Here is a 14,757-nt window from a genome sequence, read left to right on the forward strand (position 1 = left end):
ACTCAATTTGGTGTCGCAGGGCTTATGCTTTGGCAAGCCACAGCTAAGCAACAGCCAGTCCAGGCTGGACCATCGTCACAGCTGATAATGGCATCTGCGTTCCCATCCAAGTACCTGTCCAAGCATTTCCAAGTCCCTCAGCACTGCATTATCCGGGAGACTACGCACCAGTACCATATTAGATCACCCTCACTACTGTCCAAGTAGGGACACATACACTCAACAGATCACCTGCCTTATTGCAGCTTGCCAATATCAGACAAAGAATAAAAATTTCTTCCCATTGCCAAAGCAAGAGCTCATGTCAGCCCAACCCAACCCGGACTGTGTCCTGCGCACTGTGAGCGGCCCTGGATTCTCCACACCGCATCCAGGCAGCGACGAAAGCCGAGACAAGAATAAGCATACCATTTGTGTATAAGAACAACAAACGCACTGCAGAGAGACAGGTGCCCCTAAGGACCATACAGAGGACTTCAGATAACACTGGTTCCATCCCAAAATGTCAGGAACCTCAGTGTTGCCACTTTACATGGGAAGGAGCAGGGAAACAATCAGAGGGATTTCTGTTTCAAAGTCAAAGCTCTTACCTGATTCCAGCCTTGTTTTCCCTTCCTCTTCTTGAGCCTCAAGGGTTTTTTTCTGAGGGGCTGGCCCAGAAAAGACACCCATTGGAGCCCATTCCAGATACAGTGGCACCGAGTGAAACTGTAAAGACAACACAGAAGAAAAAGAGTGGAGGGTGAGGCCTGAAGAAAGGACTGTTCTCAGCAAACACTTTGGCATGGGAAACTGGAGTGGAAAAGCTGAGCAGCATTTTCAGCTGACTCAGTTCTCTTCCACTGAAGTGAAACTGCACACAGGACCAGTCTGTCATATGACAGCTAGAGGTCATGCAGCAAGGTCATGGCTAGGCAAAGGATGTCCAAGTGGAATTCTTGGCTTCAGTACCACACTGCTGTATCGCAAGAGGTGACAGACACCCTCTCCAGGCCACTGAGGGTTTTGTAGAATTATCACAGTCTTCTCTCCCTAGTTGTCTCTGCAGGCTGAGCGCCCTACTCTGTCAGTGTTGCGTAAGGATGCACTGGGCATCTCTCTAAATCCAAGTGACAGAAAATAACAGCTGTGACTCTTTCTGCGGTAACCTATTTCCCTCAAAAACCGTTTGGATCTCACATCTGTAGCAAGTAGTCCTTTCTGCAGGATCACAGTTAACCAAGATCCTGTATCGCGTTCACTCAGGTGAACCGCTCATGCTCATCCTCAAGACTTTACACAGACAAACCAATTTCTACCAGCCAACCTGGCAGGATTCGGTGCTCCAGCTCCTTTTGCCAGCCTGGTAGGATGTCTTACTAGACAACGCTCTCTGAGCAGCTGCCTGCTCTGTGCCATGCTCACCTTCGAGTAGGCCAGCCTGGTGAAAGCTTGTTTGGCCTCAGTTAGCTCCAGGAACTCCACAATAGCTGTGATGCCACCTTCTGGGAGTAGCACCCGGCCCAGGCTGCCGTGTTTGCCAAAAACCTCCTCTAGCTCTGCTACGCTTGTACCGGCAGGGAGGTTTTTTACCAGGATCACAGTTTTACTCCGCTCACCAGCAGCCTGCGACATTTGGAGGGAAAGGAGGAAGGGGAGAGAGAATAAAATAGATTGTTTTTTGCTTCTTTCAATAACTGATGATTTCAGATCCAACATAACATGCTCCCTCACTCCATGTCACACCTTTCCAGGATACAAAAGCGCCATCAGCCTTTTAGAATACACTTTCTACCAACAAGATCCACACCCCAAAACAAAACCTCCGTTCCACACATGCTCCACACAAGGAGATTTCAGCTCCAGGTCCACCCTGGTACGGACACAGGACACTCTCTGCCTACAGCCAACTGTCGCACTGCGGCACACTTTCAGCCATTCTGGGGGTGGTCGCGTATTCAAATGCACAGAACAGTTCCTAACCCATCTGAGGGTTCAGTCCTGCAACATGTCGAGGATTTAATTACTAATTTCTATGAGAGCTAAGTACCCCAGGGCCAGACAATCCATTTAGAAGAGGTAGCTCCACTTTGCTGCTGGGCACCTCACCTGACTGAAGGAATCCAGGCTGACTCCATTTTCAATGAGGAACCGGCGTATTTCCTGGACCAGCTCAGTTTCTCCCAGAGCAACCCTCACTGCCACGCTGTCTTTACTTTCCTGTAGGCAAGAACATCAGTCAACAGCGTGACACAGGTCAAAACAGAGAAGCAAAGGGCTTGATCTAGGAAGGTGCTGGGCACCTGTTTTTCCTGCTGCTCTCCGAATCAGATCTAAAGAGAATTCTGCAGGGAGCTTGAAGGTAAAACGCTCCAGCTCCTTTGAAGCTGCTGGGAGTTTTGCTGTTGGAGCGAGAAAACCTCCCCAAAGGTAAAGTGAAGTTTCCAGGAAGAATCTAAGTTATAGGGTATAAATTTCCAGCAGCTTCTAGTCACCTAGAAATGCAAAATCCAGGGTGGAGACAGTCATTTTGCCTTCCAATGACAAAGGGGTCATCAGGCTCAGATCCCACAGTAAGGCTATAGGACCATGGATCTTTCAATCTGACTGCTTGGTGTTCGTGACTGCACAGAGGCTTTTGTGGCACAAAAAGACCAGGTAGGCTCTGGTGAAGAAGCCAGATAGGTGAAGAAACAGACAGGAAAACAATTTGCCATCCCTGGGCTGATCGATAACTCAACTCACGTGATCCAGCACTTTGCTTTTGGAAGCATTGTATTTCTGAGCAATAGCATCAGCTACGGCATTTGTTCCCACAAACAGCGTGTTCCAGTTGTGCGAGCTAGAGAGAGAAGGAAAAAGTCAGGTTCAGAGTCGTCCAGGCCCTTCTTCCCCTAGCATTTCTCTATTCAATGGCCCTGAGAAAAAACAGCTTTGAATGTTATCACCAGCAGCCAGGGGGATAAGCTAGAGGAAAAGGGTGAAGATCCTCAGACAAGGGACAGGATGAGGGAGATGCAAACAGCGAGTAAGCAATCAGAAAGGTGGCAGTGCAGGCAGCTTAGCTCTTTTTCCCTAGAAGGTTACCGGCCACTGCTATGCAGTTACAGAAATCACTGCCGGAAGTTAAAATGTTGGCTCAGATGAATACATCACTGCAAACCAGAACACATCTGTAGTTTTTCACCTGGTTTCCTAACAGCACAAAGCCCACACGAGCAATGCTGTGCTTTTTCTCTTAAAGTTTGAAAGCACTGCCCTCTTTCCAGCAAATCTGTCAGAGAGAGAGATATCTCAAATGTTTCTACAAGTTTTAGAAATACAGATGGCCACACAGAGAAAGATCCAGCCGATTTGGAACCACTACCCTGAAGAGTCACAGTATTAGACCAAAGTTTATCACACACCACAGCATCCAATTCATATACAAAGTCATTGAAAACCAAATTTCTCAGGGTTTCTGCTGCTCACTGAACTACTAGAGTCACCTGGAGAGAAGAAAAAGAACCAAGCAGCTAAGAGATAAAGGAAACTGAAAGCTGCACAGCAAGTGTTTTATTGACTTTGGTAATCTACACAAGCTCTGCAAAGAATGCACAGTCATTCTGGTCAGTTGAGAATTTGGCACGTTGCGTTCTTATCCCACTACAAGACACCTCTGTACCTGGCCCTGTTGGCTTTGTCCTTGGCCTCTTTCTGCTTCTTGTAGGAGGAGGATTCTTCTTCATCTGCATCTTCCTTTCTTTCTTTTTTGATGGTAGAGGGTAAAAGATGCATCATTCTGCCCTAGAAGAAAGGAAGATGACCAGCAGCTCTGAAATTAATACCCAGAAGCTCACGAACTAAACAGAAACTTTCTCCCAATCAAGTGATATAGGCGGAAGAAAGGAACTTTCCTTCCCTTTTGCTCAAAGATGACACCACAGCAACTCAAAGTAGCTGCGCAACATGAGAGACTGCAGGACTCAGATCTCCTTCCATGACCTGTAGCTCAGAGTTTGGTACTTGCAGGGCTGCCCAAACCAGCGCTGGTCTGCCATAGCAATTATGCTTCCCGTATATCAGGGCAGAACAGACTCTACCCCCTTACATCAAGAGGGATCTGTTTTGGCAAAGCACAGAAGCAAACACTTAGCCACATTACTAACAAATGGCCCCCACCAGCTGCGGTCTGACAGCACAGGAAAACCATGAATCACCATACCTGGAATACCTGCCCATCCATTTCTGCATAGGCCTTCACTGCATGCTCAGGAATCATATATGTGACGAAAGCAAATCCTTTGGGTTTCTTGGTCAGTCTATCTATAGGGAAATGGATCTCCGAGATGGGCCCTGCAAAAGGCAAGGCCTTTCCATGAGAGATGTCCCTTGTACAGCCATCACCTGCTACAACAGCACTCTGAGCTGGCATCTGCTGCCAAAGCCAGGGGAGGAAGGGAGCCAGGGAGAGCAGAGCAGCTCCGCACATTACAGAAAGGTGGGCAGGGAGACACTAGTCTGCGTAAAGAGCTGCTGACTGGAGACTGACAAGGCAGGCCCAGCAAAGCCACCCCAGTCCGGATCTGCAGCACGTTGCAACTCACAGGGCTTTACCACCTGAGCGGAACAGCCCCACTTATGACACAAACAAAGCAAGTTCTGGGCAGCTACATTTACCTGAAGTCAGGAAGAAAGATCTCCACAATCAAACTCACTCTCCTCCCTAGGACAATCGAATGCCAAGATCAACTCAAATGTGTTCAACTTCAAGCTACAAAAGGGCAGCCTGGAAGTCCCACCTGACACATCAAACACGGACACGAGTTTGGGCTGCATTTTAGCCACAGAGATTCACCTGTCTACAGCATCTAGCAATCTCCTGCGTGAGGAAAGACTCTTTCATGCAGCAGGCACTTTCAGTTATCTTCTCCTCCTTCCCATCCCACTAGAACCCATCAGATTGGAATCTGACTGGGAAGAGCTTTCACTGTTGGATCAGAGGAATGAGGGCAGAGACACACAACGGTACATGCACCGAGTTAAGCAGCATGGAGACAGCACCAGTATTAACGCCAAGTAGCCACACACTGGCACACCAGGCAGTAAAGATGATAGGAGTTGGTGCACGTCCGAGAGGTGCGGAACACAGACAGCTTCGTCCATCTGCATCCGCTGAGCAAACCTCCACATGTAAGAAGGAATGACATCGTCCTGCAAATCCACATCCCACAGTAGCTGCTTACCATACTTGGAGAAGATCTTCTCCAAGTCCTCCTCAGTGCTGGTGAAGGGAAGATTTCTGACAAAGAGCCTCCCTGATTCAGACAAGTCCTCTTCTTCCTCATCATCCCTTTTCCTTCTTTGCCATGGCTGGTCATCACTTTTTGCTGTAACTTCCTTTTTCGGGGTGTTCTCATATCGGAATACCTCAATGTATCGCCCGCCTAATCCAAAAACACATACAGAGGTACATCAGACACTTCAAGGCCACGCATCATTCTCAGCCACAGGCAATCATTATCAGCGCTTAAAGAGCCTGGGCTCACAGCAGTAATATAAGCAATTCCAATTCCACAAACTTTGAGCAGAACTCAGCCCAATTAATTAAAAAAAAAAGGGGGGGGGGGCAGCTGTGAGAAAGATCATGCTTCATGAAAAGCAGGATAACAATTTCACAGTTCCTTTCCCTTTCCCACAGCCAGGACGTAGAGCTTCAGGCCTTGCATCTCTGCCAACCCAGTCCACAGGCCTTTAATTAGATATTCCCATTCAGCGTGGGATTTTTGCAAATATAAGTCTAGTTCCATTAAGGACGAGGCCAAGAACAGGATTCAAACAGAGGCTTGCAGAATCATTTTTACAAATCCCTTGCACTATTCCAATGAGATTTAAACAATATCATTTCTATACCCAGAGCAAGATACACTTCAAGCACATGACAAAAACGAGGGCCAAAGAGCAACACACAGCTCAGTCTCTTGCCAATTCTCTGCTACTTCCGAGGGCACTAACATGACACCTGGTTATCCCATGTCATGTAAGCAGAGGAAACCACCCCCACCATCTGCCTGGAAAAAAATAAGGCAATAGGAGATACTTTAGCAGTGAACACTTCAGCAGCTGAGCACCACACCATCTACTTCAACCGGAACAAGAAGGAACAAATAGCCCTTACCTATGTATTCTTTATTTCGCTTCAAGGCTTTTTGCACTTCTGCTTCACTCTTCAAGTCAACAAAGATATAACCTTGGAGGAAGCAAAGGTTCAGCTGAGCATCATGTGGGGAACAAACAGCCACTAATTGGCTAATTCAGGGTGAATCAGGCTTTCCTCTATAGATTCCTATAGATTAAGCATCTGGCTCCATTAAAGTTTCAATGCAGCCTGGAAATGGCCATGTCAGATCTCAAATTGGAAGGCTGGCTTTTAAAAGCTCACTCTCTATGTACAAACCTAACGAGCCCAATTTATCAGCCAAAGTAGCCTTCGACAGGTGTCCCCAAGCCTATGACAGCAAAGAAAAGGCAAGTCTGCCGTAAGGCTATAAAAGGAAAGTAGCATCTAGCAAAGTTCCTTGCCGGCTCCAAGGACCTGCTCCAAAATCCTTTCCAGTGGGCACCTCCAATAATCACAGCCCCCGGGGAGACCCACTTTGGCTGCCGCAGCAGCTCTGTGGCCGATATGCACATGTCAACAAAGCCCCTGGGTGCTCATACAACTGTCCCAAAGAAGGATATTTTTCCTTGGTATGGTTGGGGATGTTCAGGGAAGCTCCAGAGGCAGACCAAAGGAAAAGCTCCTGCTGCTGTGTTGTGCCTCTATAGGGAAGAACAGCCAACATCACCCTGCCCACAGCATCCTATGGATACCAGTGAGGGCAGACGAGCTGTGAAGTCACAGAAAAGCATGTAAGAATCGGGGCACAAACTAGCGATTTGGAAGCACAGATGACAAGGGCAGAGGTTGAGATTGAGAGAGGTCCTCTAACTCACAGATCCAATCCCCCTTCTGCTCAAGCACATTACCTGTCTTCTTTCCCTGGGCATTTTTTCCTATCCGGATTGCCACTGGCTTCAGAGGCAAGAGGAATTCCCGAACTTTTTGCTGCAGAGAAGAATAATAATTGTTTAAATGATTTCTTGGATACAGGCAGCGTCAGCTTTCAGACATCTCTTTCTGTAAGCGCTATAAAGACACAACATGCAACGTTTCTGGACAGCTCCAGTTCAAAAGATTCCCCCAATTGCCCATACAACTCTCAGAACAGTTCCATCTTGTGAAGCTAGAGGCCTCTGCAAAGATAGTGAGTTACAGACTGGGAATACCCTTGAACCACCATTCCCAGCTTAGGGAATCACTTACCTCAGTGATGTTCAAGGGGGCACCCCGTAGTTTCACTGTGTGTGGTGTGGTGGCTTCCACTGAGCTGACTTGGTTCTTCTGCTGGATAAAAGGACAGAAGACAAGATGCCCGTGAAACAGCAGAAGCCATAGCACAACAAGCAGGTCTTGCCCAGCAAGCAGGAGGCGGCGGCTGAGGAGCAGAAGAGCATCCTGAGAGATTCTCTCATAATGGCATCAGCCTGGGCAGAAAGTGCCAGATGAGGGTGCGAGGTCTGACTGGGATACACTTAAACTCGGTCACTGAATATTGAGCTCTGCAGAATAGCATTCCCTGCAGGCATTCAGAGATGGACACAGGAAGGAGCAGAAAAACCTCTGAACAGGGTATTGACAGCACTTGTTAGGAAGTCTGTTTCCTGGAAAGAGGAATTTAGTCAGCACAAAGAGGCTATCTGGCAAACTTCATTAGTTTCCTCCTGGAAATCAAGAAAGCTGGCACCTAGGGGTCCTGCAGACCTCAAGTTTTCATCCCCTTTCTTGGACTGATTGACAGATATATATTATCCCATGGGTTTTCTGCTTCAGATAAGACAAAAAAAAACAGTTCAGTTATACCTCTGGTGGGGAGCCTTTTTTCTTCTTCTCTACTGGTATCTCTTGCTCCTTTTTTTCTGTGTGGGTGCTGATGGTTTCTGCAGTGCCTGAATTCTCCTCACTCTCACTTTCCTCTTCCAGCTCTTCACTATCTGTCTCTTCTTCTGTACTGGAAGAGGAGGAGGAACCCTTCACCACTTTAGATTTCAGGTAATCCATATCTGAGAGGTCTCCCCTAGCAGCTGCCTTCTTCTTCTGGCTCTTCTTTGCTGTAAGAGAGGAAAGAACAGAGAAGTCTTGCACACAAATATTCCCACTCTCTCTCCAACCACATAAAAACTGAAAACAGCCAGAATCACTACAACGACTTTCCTCTTCTCTGCCCTTTACACATGGAGGAAGGAATCGAAAACAGCAGGGCAATCTCATCTTAGCGCCTCCAGACTGACATGTCATCTTTTTTCAAAGCAACACTTTTTACATATAATCAAATTAGAAAGGAGCTCAAAGAACTCCATAGTGAATTTTTTCTCAGTTTCAATAAAATACTTCAAATTGACCCCAAAGGTGATTTTCCATTGTTCAGTTTTATAGGGGAAGGGGCAGAGATGACCATTTCTCAAAAACAACCTCCCACAAAGGTCAATCAATCATACCTGTCTTTCAATCGCCTGAACAGATGCAAGGAGAAGCAGGGTAAACATCATTCACTTCAGCAGACCAGCATAAGGAGATACCGTAAGAGGAGGGAGAAAGGGTCTAAAAACAGACTGATCACTGTACCGCTGGTGCAGGGAAACCAGAGACTAACACTGTAGATGGACCAGACTGCACTTCAGATTTCTCAACCTTCTATATGTTATCCCACTACTAAATCACTGCTCCACTGGCTACAGCTTTCTCTCCAGGATCTAAGGTGCTGAACTCTGGCCATTCCCATCAACTCTGACAGGGCCCAAGGGGATAGCCATTTCCAGAAATACGCATCAGTCAAAGACAGACCAGACAAGTTCACAGAAATCGATTAAGGGTTCATTAATAAACAGAAACTACATCCAGCTCAGGAAGTCCTGGTGCTCAAAGTGGCTACAGGCTAGGAGAGCATTAAGGGAGAGGATAATGTTTATCCCATCACTCTTCCCTAGGCATTGACTTAAGGGCTCAGGGGAAAGCACAAATGCCATCTCCTCAATATCAGAAATCACATTTTCCCATGTTCAAGAAAACTGGAGGCATCCGTATATCCACAAAGCACAGAGTAAGTCTCAAGCTAGGGAAACTACCTTCCTGACCACAGCGTCTTTCTTTGGAGGCAAGACAGCGGTTTGGGTGGATCTTTGGTCTGATCAGTATAGCTGCCCTCACGTTCACTGAGACAAAAACAAGCAAAGGGTGACAGTCATCTTGGTACCTTTGGTTTCCTTTTCATCTTCAGAGGGTTCATTCTCATTCTCCTCCTCACTCAGTTCCTCAGACTCATCTGAATCAAAGTTGAGGTAATCAGATGGTGGCTTTGATTTTCCCTTCTTGGGCTCTTCTGCCAAAGTGTCGTTAGCCCAAGTGGCCACCTGAGAGCGTTTCTGGTGAACCAGCAAGAACTCCTGGAACGTTTTATCTTGTTCCAGCTGTTGAAAAAGAAACAAAGGACACAATCTGTGAAGACAGACACAGGACAGCTAGTCATCAGTTGGAATTCAAAGACATGATCTCATTTCCAGTATAGTTTAAAAGAAAAAAAAAAAAAAAAAAAGGAAAAAAACACACATAAGTGGGAGTCTATACTCACAAGTTAAGGACTAAAGTCTTCAAGGTCTCTTAGCCCTACTCTACCTTGGTTTTAAACAGCAATTTAAAGAAAAAAAAATAGAAAGGAAAAAATATACATTTTAAACATGGCAAAACTTGTATACAGTTGGAAAAAAATAGATTGCTGAGGCAGGGCTAACATGGATGCAGTGTTTGTTCACACAGGACAAGTCAACAACTTAAAAAAGGAAAAGGGGCTTCTGATGCTAGGGTTGTTAAAATCACGGTTTGTTACAGTGGAATTGGACTGTACCTCATGGAACTAGGTTAAACCACCTACCTTGTTTGAATTAATAGCATTGGTAGCGGTACAATAAAGAGCTATTCAACTATGGCTCTTAATACAAACCAGAAACGACGTAGACGCATCAACCAAGTTCTGAGCAGCTTAGATACACAGCACAAACACCTCTCTGGCACCATCAGTGGGATGTCCCGAAGACCGTTAGGCAAGCAATGCTGTCCACGGGCAAGAGAGACACTGAGGCATGCCTTGGTGAAGGGGCAGTTTTGCAATCCCTCCCCTTTAGGGGCATCACAGGAAGTCACATGTGGCTGCTGGCACTGCTGCCCTAGAAGCAGCTTCATGCTTCTTCATGAAATCAAAAGGAGCAGACCAGATAAAAGCATCCTTCAGGCCACCAGGGAACCGTTAGCTACGCAGTTTGTCATTATCACAGGAACTGGGACCAGAACCCAATATTCTCACTTCTCAGAGCAGGGCAGGCAGCTGGGAGTAAGAGCAGCTATTTTTATCATTCCCTGATCACAAGCTAGGGATTGCAATTCAACCTTGACTCACCTCCTGTAAGTTTCCCGTTGGATTTTTCTTCTTTTTATCCTAGAAAGAGAAACCATTTTTAGAAAGGCTTATTAGAAATACAGCCAAACCACTTCTCAGGTAGCTTAAGGGTACAGTTAGCACAGGTCCTAAGGCAGAAAGTGCCAAAATAAGGACTCCAGCATGAGCTGTGATGGCTACTCTGTTGTCTTTTGCACACACTAGGCTACCCTTCTCTTTGTCAAGGCTCTGTCTGCCAAATCACTGGCATACATCAGATCCTCAAGGAAACAAACAGGACTTACTTTCTTTGCACCCACAGGAGCTGCATTTGTCACAGGTTTCTCAGTCTGCTTTTCTGAGGCAGGTAGCTTCTGAGAGTGCTTACTCCATGCTTTGGGTTTTGAAGGGTCACCAAAAGACTTGCATAATTCAACCTGAAAAGAATCAAACACTCTTTAATTAATAGCTCTGTAACAGCAAGATAAGCCTGACTCAAGAACCTTCCTTATACCACTGAGGAAGTGGAAGGGTGAGCCAAAGAGAACACGTCACTCCATGTAAATGTTTGCTTTATAAGCGCGTAACTGCAGTTTGCTCAACATGGAGAAGAAGAGGTTACTGTGTCCATTCAAGCATACTCAAATAAGTTATCCTATTTATCATGAATCACTGCACTCTCTATCCAGGAGAGTATGAATGCCTTTAAATAAACAAAAAGAAAGCACAAGTTTAAAAGTTCAGGTTATTACAGCTCAAAAGTTGGCACTATTGATTTGACCAGCACTGAAATCACCACTAATGCAAAGAAGGGAGCTCATGTGAGCCAAACGCTTGCTTGAGACTCCAGCAGTGAGGCCTGTCACCAGGTTTTGCTATTTTGTTGCAGAGAACAATCTTCAGGCTTCCTTGGCCCCTGCCTGTTCACGCTTAATAGTACAAAAATCTCCAATTACAAACTTTTTTAAAAATAAAAATAGATCGTCTTTAAAGGTCAACTCACTATGACTCTGGAGGTGTCTATAAAACTTCTGTTAAAATGGTTCATTGCCGTTTTAGCTTCATCTTCAGACTTGTAGCCAATGAAGCCAAATTTCCGGAACTTGCCATCCTTGGTGAACTTCAAGCAACAATCGGTCAGTGTGCCAAAGGCTGCAAACAGTTTCCTAAAGCGCTTCTCATTGATCTGGGAAGAAGCAGAGACGTAACAGGATGGCAAATTAGCAATGCAACATGAGTAGAGAAATGCTTTATGAACAAGTCCAAAACAAAACTTTCCTATCAAAGAACTTTTGAAGTTTAGAAAGCACAAAGCATTGCAGCAAGACTGATACACTTCAGCTACGACACCCCTTCCTCTCCCCCATGAATCCACTACATCTACAGATCTCCCTCTGCAAGATCTTCCCAGCTAAGAGGATGCACCCAGCTCTCAGGGAGCCCAAGGTCCTGCAGTACTACCTGCTGCAATTAAGTACCCAGTTCAACAACAGGCAGCTTCTGGTACCCCTAAGAAGAACCCGGACAGCACAGCAACACCATGCACACCCTCACCCAGCTCCCTGGGAAGGAGGAGAAGGCAATACCCATGACAAGCTCTCCTCCTCCTCCTCCCAGGGTGATTGATACCTGCCCTCCCCTCCTGGGAAGCTTCCCCCAGCCCATGCCCCCCACACCCTGTATCCCACCCCCTCAGGCATGTCCCTAACCCTCCCCAGTAAAGACCTCCTTCTAGGGCATCTCCTTGTCCAGGATCCTCCCCAAGTCCCCATCCTCAAGGGGGTCTCTCTGCTCACCCCAAATCTTCTTTCTTCCATGACATCTCCCTGTTCCCACTCACCAAAGGCTCCCTCGGGGCATCTTCCTACTTCCTCCTTCACTGAGCATCATCTGCCCCAAGGCCTCTCCCTGCTCCCCTCCAACCAAAGACCCCCTCCCTCAGGGCCTCTCCCGGCTCCCCCCTCGAAAACCCCCTCCCCTAGGGCCTGTCCCTGCTCCCCCCTGCCCAGGACCCCCTCTCCCATGGCCTTTCTCTGCAACCCCCCCCCCCCGCCCCAGGACTCCAACCTCAGAGCCTCTCCCTTCTCCCTCTTTCCCAGGACTCCCCCTCCCCCAAGGATCCCCCCGACCTCCAAGGCCTCCCCCTGCTCCCCCCGAGGACCCCTCCCGACCGCCCCCGTCCCCAGGACCCCGCGGCCCTGCTCCTCACACGCAGCCTCTCCACACCGTCTCCCTGCTCTAGGCCCAGAACCGCCCCCCAGGCCGAAGAAGCCGCAGCCCGGCCGCGCGCTCACCCCGTTGGGGAGGTTCTTCACGATGAGTCGCGACATGTCGGCGAGGGGCCGCCGAGCCGCCGCACAAGGCTAGTCTGCGCTCAGCGCCACACACGCCGGTCCCTGGGCGCCGCCATCTTCCCGCAGCTCCGCGTCCCCGCCCTCGTCACGTGGGCGCGGGAGGGCAGTGCGCCTGCGCGGCGGGGCGGGGCCATCTGGCACCCGGCCCTAGCAACGGGCCCTAGCAACGGGGCCTGGCGGGGCGCGGGGCCTCCGACCCGGGCCGGCGCGGCCCCTCGCGGGCAGCGGCCGCGCAAGAGCCGCCGTCGGCCGGGCCGGCAGCTCCCCCGGGGCTGGAGGGCGAAGGAGCGGCTTCGCGGCGCGCGGCTGGGGGCGGCGTGCGCCGCAGCCGGGGCGGCCTTGCCCGGGCCGGCAGCCGCGCTGCTCGGCGGGGCCGGAGGAGGGAGCTCCCCGCCAGCCGATGGCCCCGCACGCCGAGGCCGGTGCTCGTGGGCGCACGGTCCTTGCGCCGAGGGGAGGGAGCCCACGCGGGGCCGTGCGGCCCGGCTCTCCCGCCTCGGAACCGAGGTGGCGGAAAGGGCGGGGGAGGAGGGCAGGGTAACAGGTTCCCTCCTCCCTCGGCTTCTCTCCGGGGAACGGCTCGCGGGAGCCGGCGCCTCCAGCCGGCGTGGGGTGCAGCCGAGGGGAAGGCGGGATACAGGCGGTGCCTCCTCTGGCGAGGAGCCGGGCAGGCTGGAAGCCGAGCTGCTGTTTGCTCGCACCTCGCTGCCGGCGGGTGCTGTGCTTGCAGGAGCTCTCATGGGCAAAAGAGGCAAAAAAAAAAAAAATATATATATATATATATATACATATATCATAGAAGAAAAAACCTTTGAGGGCTATTAGATATAGAGATCTCTCCCCTGCCCTAAGCACCGTTGCTGGAGGGCAAGTGTATCTTGGGGAAACAGGACTATTCTCCTTTAAGCATCTGCTCTTGCTCCTGGCCCTGTAGTCCAGCTCTGCCTGTTTTACATGGGGGGCCCAAAATCCTGCTTTACACTTAAATGCCCAGAGAATGATGGTCAGCACAGCTCTTAGCCTCATCTCAAGAACCCAGCCCTGCCCTCACTGGTTTTCACCCCAGTTTGGCTCCATGCCTGATTTACCCTGGGCATGGTGTTAACTGGAGAACCCAGCCTGAGCCCATGGTCCCCCCAAGGCAAGCAGCAAGGGAAATGCACTTGCATTTTCCAGGCAAGGAGAGATGGGGGCAATGCCCAGGCTCAGTGCCCAAGGGGACAATGAGAGAGAGTGGGTTGCTCCCAAGATGGCTATTTGGTGTGCTCCTCAAAGGAAAAGTGCACAGGACAAACGTCTCCCTCATTCCTGGCCATGGTGTGGGTACCCAGGGGGAGATGATCCCGCTCTTATTCCCCAGCCCAACCACAGAGTCTCTGTGAGATGTCGCAGCACCAGGGACCCAGCTCCCTCCCCTCCTCCCTCCCTCTCACCCTCTGCTCCCTGCCTCATCCTTGGCAGGGCTGTCAGGCCTGTCACTTGGGATGAAGGCTGGCACTGACAGGACCACACTCACACACCATCACTGACATATCCGGACCTTGTCCTTGTCATTGCTGTCCTCTCCAAGACAGTTTCCCCCCCTCTTTCCCTCCTGATGTCCTCCTCACCTGCTGCTCACAGCCAGCAGCGGTGTCCAGCTCCAGCACACAGGCCATGCTGGCCACAAAGGCCCCAGAGAACAACAGCCTTTGCTGCTTCCTGCCTCTTAACCAGACAGCTGGGACAGCAAGGATGCAGACATACCCCAGTCCTAGCCAGCCATTCTGCTCTGTGGTGCATCCTCACCTACCCCAACCAGAACATCACCTGGGGCAGCAATTTCACTCCACCACCTCACAGTCTCATAATAGCATCTCCTGCAATTAGGGTTGATTTCATCCAGCTGAGAGCTTGGCCCCAACACTTTGCTGCTG

The 14,757-nt window shown here is 49.4% G+C and overlaps 1 protein-coding gene across 3 annotated transcripts in view; it reads right to left on the bottom strand.

Annotated features, from left to right (window-relative positions):
• Window positions 1–12,952, bottom strand: part of RBM19 (RNA binding motif protein 19) — a 91,655-nt gene extending 78,703 nt beyond the window's left edge. Inside the window, exons 1-16 of one of the 3 annotated variants that reach the window (XM_026119205.2) lie at window positions 12,782–12,952; window positions 11,491–11,673; window positions 10,793–10,924; window positions 10,509–10,547; window positions 9,312–9,525; window positions 7,922–8,169; window positions 7,325–7,402; window positions 6,988–7,066; window positions 6,137–6,208; window positions 5,205–5,405; window positions 4,184–4,314; window positions 3,644–3,765; window positions 2,725–2,821; window positions 2,089–2,199; window positions 1,405–1,605; window positions 591–708 (exon numbers count right to left, since the gene is read on the bottom strand). In XM_026119205.2, coding sequence (XP_025974990.2) covers window positions 591–708; window positions 1,405–1,605; window positions 2,089–2,199; window positions 2,725–2,821; window positions 3,644–3,765; window positions 4,184–4,314; window positions 5,205–5,405; window positions 6,137–6,208; window positions 6,988–7,066; window positions 7,325–7,402; window positions 7,922–8,169; window positions 9,312–9,525; window positions 10,509–10,547; window positions 10,793–10,924; window positions 11,491–11,673; window positions 12,782–12,817 — 2,062 coding nt within the window. In that variant the 5' untranslated portion in view covers window positions 12,818–12,952. Of the gene's footprint in view, window positions 1–586; window positions 709–1,404; window positions 1,606–2,088; window positions 2,200–2,724; window positions 2,822–3,643; window positions 3,766–4,183; window positions 4,315–5,204; window positions 5,406–6,136; window positions 6,209–6,987; window positions 7,067–7,324; window positions 7,406–7,921; window positions 8,170–9,311; window positions 9,526–10,508; window positions 10,548–10,792; window positions 10,925–11,490; window positions 11,674–12,781 lie in introns of all 3 variants that reach the window. The other 2 variants (XM_026119204.2, XM_064522312.1) reach the window with 2 other exon arrangements.
• Between the last annotated feature and the right edge of the window lie 1,805 nt (window positions 12,953–14,757).

This window comes from Dromaius novaehollandiae, chromosome 17 (genome assembly GCF_036370855.1).
Source record: "Dromaius novaehollandiae isolate bDroNov1 chromosome 17, bDroNov1.hap1, whole genome shotgun sequence".
Taxonomy (NCBI): Eukaryota; Metazoa; Chordata; class Aves; order Casuariiformes; family Dromaiidae; genus Dromaius; species Dromaius novaehollandiae.